The sequence below is a fragment of the Haplochromis burtoni genome, unplaced genomic scaffold (assembly GCF_018398535.1).
Source record: "Haplochromis burtoni strain Fernald_Lab_line unplaced genomic scaffold, NCSU_Asbu1 Contig_538, whole genome shotgun sequence".
Taxonomy (NCBI): domain Eukaryota; kingdom Metazoa; phylum Chordata; class Actinopteri; order Cichliformes; family Cichlidae; genus Haplochromis; species Haplochromis burtoni.
In genome coordinates this window covers 110456-117216 of record NW_024582899.1, presented here as the reverse complement: position 1 = coordinate 117216, position 6761 = coordinate 110456, and the positions used below count along the sequence as shown (strand labels likewise).

General features: G+C 43.1%; 1 protein-coding gene across 3 annotated transcripts in view; it reads right to left on the bottom strand.

Annotated features, from left to right (window-relative positions):
- The window catches only part of acox3 (acyl-CoA oxidase 3, pristanoyl), a 25971-nt gene extending 24259 nt beyond the window's left edge, over positions 1-1712 (bottom strand). Inside the window, exons 1-3 of one of the 3 annotated variants that reach the window (XM_005948743.3) lie at positions 1581-1712; positions 445-587; positions 83-180 (exon numbers count right to left, since the gene is read on the bottom strand). In XM_005948743.3, coding sequence (XP_005948805.1) covers positions 83-180; positions 445-567 — 221 coding nt within the window. In that variant the 5' untranslated portion in view covers positions 568-587; positions 1581-1712. Of the gene's footprint in view, positions 1-82; positions 181-444; positions 588-1233; positions 1546-1580 lie in introns of those variants that run through there. The other 2 variants (XM_014329740.2, XM_042214252.1) reach the window with 2 other exon arrangements.
- Positions 1713-6761: the final 5049 nt, after the last annotated feature.

The window sequence follows — 6761 nt, the reverse complement described above, 5'->3', positions numbered from 1 at the left end:
TGTCTTTAGAAAGTACCGACTTACAGAACAGAGGACACGACAGGTGCTACATAACTTCAGCTGTAGTTTACCAGGTAGATACCTCAGAAAGTTCAGCTCTCTCTTTTTCTCTATGGGGACATCTTCACCAGGCTGACGGGCAAACAGAGGGTCGTTCTCCAGTGTCCTGAACACATGTTGCTGTAATGTGGAAAGGACCAGACAGAGTAAGACAAAGTGAAATCCATCTGTGTGTTGGTCAATAGCTCAGAAGCAGAATCATGGAGAAGTGTGATGATTTATTCTAAGAGAAGTGAAAACGCAACAGTTAAAGGTGAGGATGTAAATACATCATCCTGTCTATGCTAAGTGAAAATCTCTTGGCTTCTCAGTGGCAAGTTACAACAGTTTAGGCTTAACATATAATTTTAATTACAATGCCACGAGTACAGCCTGTGATGTTACCTTGAATAGATATACATCTTCTCCATCTATAAAGCAGACCATGTCCTTCCAGCTGAAGGAGGCTTTGTTCCTGTAGACATCGAGCGGGCCGCTGGGGAGGTCAGCCACGTCACGGTTCATCATGTTTTAAGGCACGGTGCACTCTGAAGAGATACAAGACAGAAGAAAATGGGACAGTAAATGAACAGAACTAGTCCTAGCACTGGACGCTGTGAAAGCACACTTTAATGTGTGCACTGAAATATTATGCTCAACAGTACTGAATGCTGCAGTGAGGTCGAGCACAGAGATGAGTCCAGAGTCAGAGGCCTTACTAAGACAGGTCCTGTGCTGTGATGAGAGCTGACTGAAGCACAGTATCAGATGTTTCTTTTAAGAAAGTGTACAAGTCAGATTAAATGCATTAATGTACACATTTTGGTGGCCTTGAAGATTCAATAACATAAATGTAATGCTGGGTTCAAAATCGTGCATTAATACCTGATAACTAAACTGCACACGCGCTTGATGTAAAGTATAATTTTAATGACAAGTTTTTTCTTCGTTGGTTTAGTAGGTACAGGTCAGTCACCCACGGGAGGCCTACTGTGGCATTCACTGAGTGTGTATTTGCACACAGTCTGATTGTAGATCTGACCAAAGTCTTTAGCAAAGCTTTTACAGCTAGCACATCAACAAAGACTACTGCACTACAAATAAGCTCTTTCGTGTTGATATCGGACGCACAGACGCACTTTTTTACGGCTCAAGAACATCACCGACGATCAAAGACCAGCGTGACCTTTATACCTTTTTGTAACTTATCAGCTGCCAAACGCGGACCAAAGTTCAAAGCTAACAGCGTCTGGACCCGCTAACGCACGTGAAGGAGTTCCACGGCGTTGTGCTCAGCGTCACCTGCTGTGGGCTGGCAGGTGTGCAAAACTAGAGACGTGACGAAAGGAAATCCTCAAGGTTGATTCTGGTCATCAGGACGTTTTCATTGGGAGAAACGTTTCGTCACGCATCCAGGTAACTCCGTCGGTCTCAGCTGACTGCAGATTCCCCCAACATTATAAAAGTCAAGTCTTCACTTGAATAAGCCTTTAGGTGCATACGTCACGTCACGTCACGTCACGTCACGTCTCACATCTTACCGAACGCTGCGGTTGTCACGCCGGTGTGTTGCTGGCTTCTCTGTCAGTTTCCCAACTGAGCTGTGAGCTACGCGTAAGAAGGTAAGCAGGAAAAATGACGCTTCCTAACAGCGACGACAACACTTCCTCTCTGCATCCTTCAGAATAAAAGTATCCTCTGGCGCAGTGAAAAGTAACATCATTTGTTACATTTTAGGAAATCCATGCGGAATCACGTGATCCCTTATTACTTATTACTAACGCTGATGTTACACTGACGTAACATATGTAAAACTCCAACGGTAAAATATCACTTTATGAGTTGATTATTAGTCGAATCTATTTTATGATGGTGTTTGATAGGTTTGGGTAAACTTGTAATGCAATATTTATTTGTTTTAGAACAAAGGGAAACTGTCTTATACAGCACACCACAAACATACAACATATCGAGAACATTACCCCAAACCCAAACCCTACAAGTCCCCTACCTCCCCGTCTCCACCCCCACCCTCCTTACCAACACATATATGCTTTGCAGCATAGCCACAACATTCCAATGACACCACAGGTTAACGTCATGAATAAGGAGAGAGGTACAATAGGGCAGTGCTTTAAAACAAAAAGAAGAAAATTACATTACCTCGCCTATTGCACATTCCTGAGTAACCTTTTGGTCTGATGGGTAATCTTATTTTGAAAAGTCGTTCTTTGAAGGATATTATTACTTGCTTTGAACGTCACCTGTGCGGTTTTAAATTCAAATCAAATCCATGGATTTAATAACTTGTGAGTTTAAAAAATGATTATTTGTGCGTTCACGAAACCAAACATTATGCATAACTCTTATTGCTCTTTTTTGCATTGTGTATATTTTTTGTAGAGAACTCTTCTAAGTGTTGTCCCAGATTCCAACACAATAATTTACAGTGTGCAGTAAGGTGTGTGTGCAATGTTTTATTGTTCAGCACGTGCCTTGCTTTTTCCAAAATCCTTGTGGTTTTTGCCATATTGTTACATAGTGTTTGACACACACTGCCGGTCAGACGTCTGGACACAGCTTCTCATTTAATGGTTTTTCTGTATTTTCATGAATGTTTCCACTGTAGATTCTCACTGAAGGCATCAAAACTATGAATGAACAAATGGAATTATGTAGTAATTGTAGGTTGTAGGTTGTCAGAATATGAATGTCAGTTAGAAAGCACTGAAAGTATAGATAATAGTATGGGTGAATGTGCCGTGTTGCATTGAGTACTCCAGGAGAGCATCTTCATACATTGTTATTAGGGAATTCAGAGTCTCATTCTTCAGAGGACGAATGTCAGTGTCTGTCTTATAGATTTCTTCATAACACACTGTTAGACTTGTGTGTCTTTAATGCTAAAGAGTGTCTTATCTGTGATTGTCATCTTGACAGTCGAGTGCGGGCAGGTTACAGAAACTTCAGCAGGTCCAAGTTCAATTATCACTCCCTCCAAGAAATACATGACACCAGGATTTTCAAGTTACTGATTAATTTAATTGCTACCTGGCACTTTAACATCACTGTCATCAGATTCACCATCAAACTGTGCAAAATGCATCATATTGTACAAACAAGCATGCATCACATCATACAGACGGCACAAGTTGAACTATAAACGTGTGCCACGCAGAATAAACAAATAAACAAACATACCTTGCTGCACACAACAAAGAGGGAATGAGTCAGTTTGCAGAGCAAAGCTCTTCTTGACTTAGATCTGCGGTCCATGTCCCCTTAAGCATAATTCATTTTTTTGTGGACTGTAAACTCCTCCCACATTTAATGTTGACTCCTGGCAGGAATGGCAGTGCGACACTAAAACAGGCCCCCAGGCAACACAAAATGTAAACATATTTGCATTTTCTCATGTAGTGTTAACACAAATAAATTATAATTCATAAAAATAGGCTTACTTAAAATTGTATTTAAACAAAACACACATGCAATAATGATGTAATAATTATGGCAGTTAAAAATGATGGAGTGGACTCAAGAGCAGACCTTGAGACAATCAAAGTTCAGTGCATTTCCCCCAGTGCTTCAACAGGACATCTACAAAATCGCAGGGGAAATGGGACCCCAGAGGTAAAAGGAGGAAACCCAGGGAAGGTCTGAACAAAGGAAGCAACAAAGAAAGTTCCTTTAAGGCAAAAAGCTAAGGTGCCAAATAATGTCTACCTGGAATGAGTGTCACTCAGGAGCACAGACAACATCAAACGATCACAGAAAGACAGGAAAGATAGAAACTGATGCGGAGAGAAGACAAAAGCTGGCAACATCAGCTCTGGAGAACTGAGGCACCATGAAAGATTAAGTTTAGTTGAACAAGTCTCAGCAAAGGACTACAGCAAGTATGCTTTGAAAGAACCATAGAACATTCACTGAAAGACTGTATTGTTCAAACGAATATATTTCTATAGTTTATCACCGAGAAAAAAAAAGGTCTCCAATTATTCTGTGGGTTTACTGCTCATGTAAAGTTCACAAGGACAAATTCATCATTTGTCAAATAACTCGGAGTTTGTGCTGGATGAACCTTGGTAAAACTGCCCCTCATCCTTTGCTGTTGACTCACCAAATTAATTTCATTTTTATTCTACCAAATTTACAACAGCAGCAGCAACAGAATCACCATCATTTGTTGATGAACAGAATATAGATATATAACCATAAAGATAACAGACTCCGATGGCCCATCTCAGCAGAACGGAGCTCCAGCTGTGAAAGGGATTAGAGCAGGATCCCCCCGAGCCTACATGCTGGTGGTGGAGATGAAGGTGGCTTGAATGGAGCTTGAGTGATGAGAGGTGGAGATGAGGTGGATTGGACAAAATGTGTCTGCAAAAGACAGATGCAGAGTAAGATCTCAAGAACACAGCATGAATGCTGATTGGCCTGGAGAAGGTGATTAGCCTGGACACACAAACAGCTTGACACTGTGAGAAAGTCAATGTGATAAACCTTCGATTCATCCAGCAGCACCTGAGAGCGGACAGATGTAGGCCATAGATCTTTCTAATTGAATTTACACATAAGCTTCATACATATTTGTCATACTTTTGGGGACAAGCCATCCAAAAGGCACTTAGAGCAGCCTTCACGTCACCAGCGGCCTGGATGTCAGTCTTCCAGTGGCATCAGTTTCCTCACTTGACAGCCTCACAAATATGGATAAAATATCACAGTTGCCCCCTAGTGGCTTGCTGCAGTATAGGTATGATTCTTTTAACACTGACAAAGGCTGAGACCCTACAAAGGGTCCCTTTGTAGCAGGGGTCACTAACTCCAGTCCTCGAGGGCCGCTGTCCTGCAACCTTTCCATGTGTCCCTGTTGCAACACACCTGAATAAAATTATTGCCGTAAGTCATTAACTAGAGTATAGAACTTGACAGCATGCTGACGTGGCAGCCTCTAACCCTACTCAAGTAAATTTAAGTGTTAGGAAAAGTGTACTTTTAAAATACTTGCACCATGTTCATTCAGTCATGAGCTGCTGTAACATGAATCAAAGGGCTGAACTGCCACTTCAGCATGCAGAGCACCACTTTCCATCCCTGAGTTGCCGACGTTTTGTCAGAATGGCTTTAAGGCATCTAAACTTTTTCCTTGGCCTCACCAAACTCCTCCCACACCCGAGTTTTTGCTTCAGCCACTGCCTGAGCCGCATTCTGCCAGTACCCATCAGCTACCGCCAAAGTCCTGTAGGCTAACCAAGCCTGATTCAACGCTCTCCTCAGCTTGATGGCTCCCTTCTCTGGTGTCCAACGTCTGGTTCAGGGGTTACCACTGTGACAGGAGCTGAGTGTAGCAGTCTCAGCAATGGAGGTGCTGAATATGGTCCGTTCAGTGTCCCCAGCCTCCATAAAAATACCACCAAAGCTCTTCAGGCCTCTGCCAGGCGTCCCCAGCAGAGGCCTGCTATAGCTTTGGACGTGCCACGTCTGTCCAGCGTCTTCCCTGCCACCCGATCCAACTCACCACCAGGTGGTGATCAGTTGACAGCTCCGCCCCTCTCTTCACCCAAATGTCCACGACATATGACAGCAGATCTGATGATATGAAGCCACCCTTATGTTCAAACATGGTGTTCATTATGGAAAAACTGTAGTTTCCACAGAAGTCCAATAACAGAGTGTGAAAGACGCACGGCAGACACGACCACTCGCTCATGCTTTTCAGCATACTTTTATAAACCACGGTTGCTGTTACACACAACACGGCTACATCTCTGCAGCTCACAATACCAACAACAACCACAACAGTCAGTCAGCACAGACTTTAGGCCGGCGAGGTGTGAGTGCAGATGCTGTTTCTAGTGTAAAGCACTTTGTTTAAATGTGCTATATAAATAAAGTTGTATTGTATGCCGTGCAGGTGAGTCTGCCTCCCCTGCAGACCACGCCCTGCACACAGAGCACTGCTCCAGTTCAGATCAGGTCCCAGGTCTGATCCGATGCTGAGAGGAGGGAGGTTGGGGAGAGAATGGGCTTTGGCCACGACACAGTTATCTCTGCTCCTTGTAGATACACTGAAATAGGAAAGGAGGCAAATCCTTGGAAGCTGTAATCCAGTAGAAAACGCCTTTGAGGTTATCCGCCAACATGGCAACACTGAGCAGACACAGATATAAAACTACTGTGTGAGTCCACAGTGTTCGGGCGATGGCGGCTCCTCTAGCAATTCTTGCTGTAATTTCCAGCTGTGGAGTCCCAGGGCAGAGCTTATGTTCTCTTCCTCATGTAAGGAAACCCCAAATGTTCCTAGACATATTCTTTTATACTCGCCCACATGCACCCTCGTCTCCCTCCTCCCCTCTTTCTCTCTGAAAGTCACAGCTCCTGAGATGACAATCACCCAGTGTCCAGACACATTATCCTCTCTCTCTGACTTTTCACCACTTTAACTACAGCAGAGGTTACTTCATTAAAATCATCTTTAATCATTTTAACATGATTTCTTTTTAGCTCAGTTACACAGGAATGTTTTTCCTCACCTTACTCTGTTTGTCAGTCACAGTAGACTCAACTTATTTTTTAAAATCATGTTAAAAGTCAGGGATTCTTACATCTTACTGTCTTTTACAATCTCTCTCTAACACACACACACACACGCACACACACACACACACACGCACACACACACACACACACACACACAAGGTAATCTGGTAGGT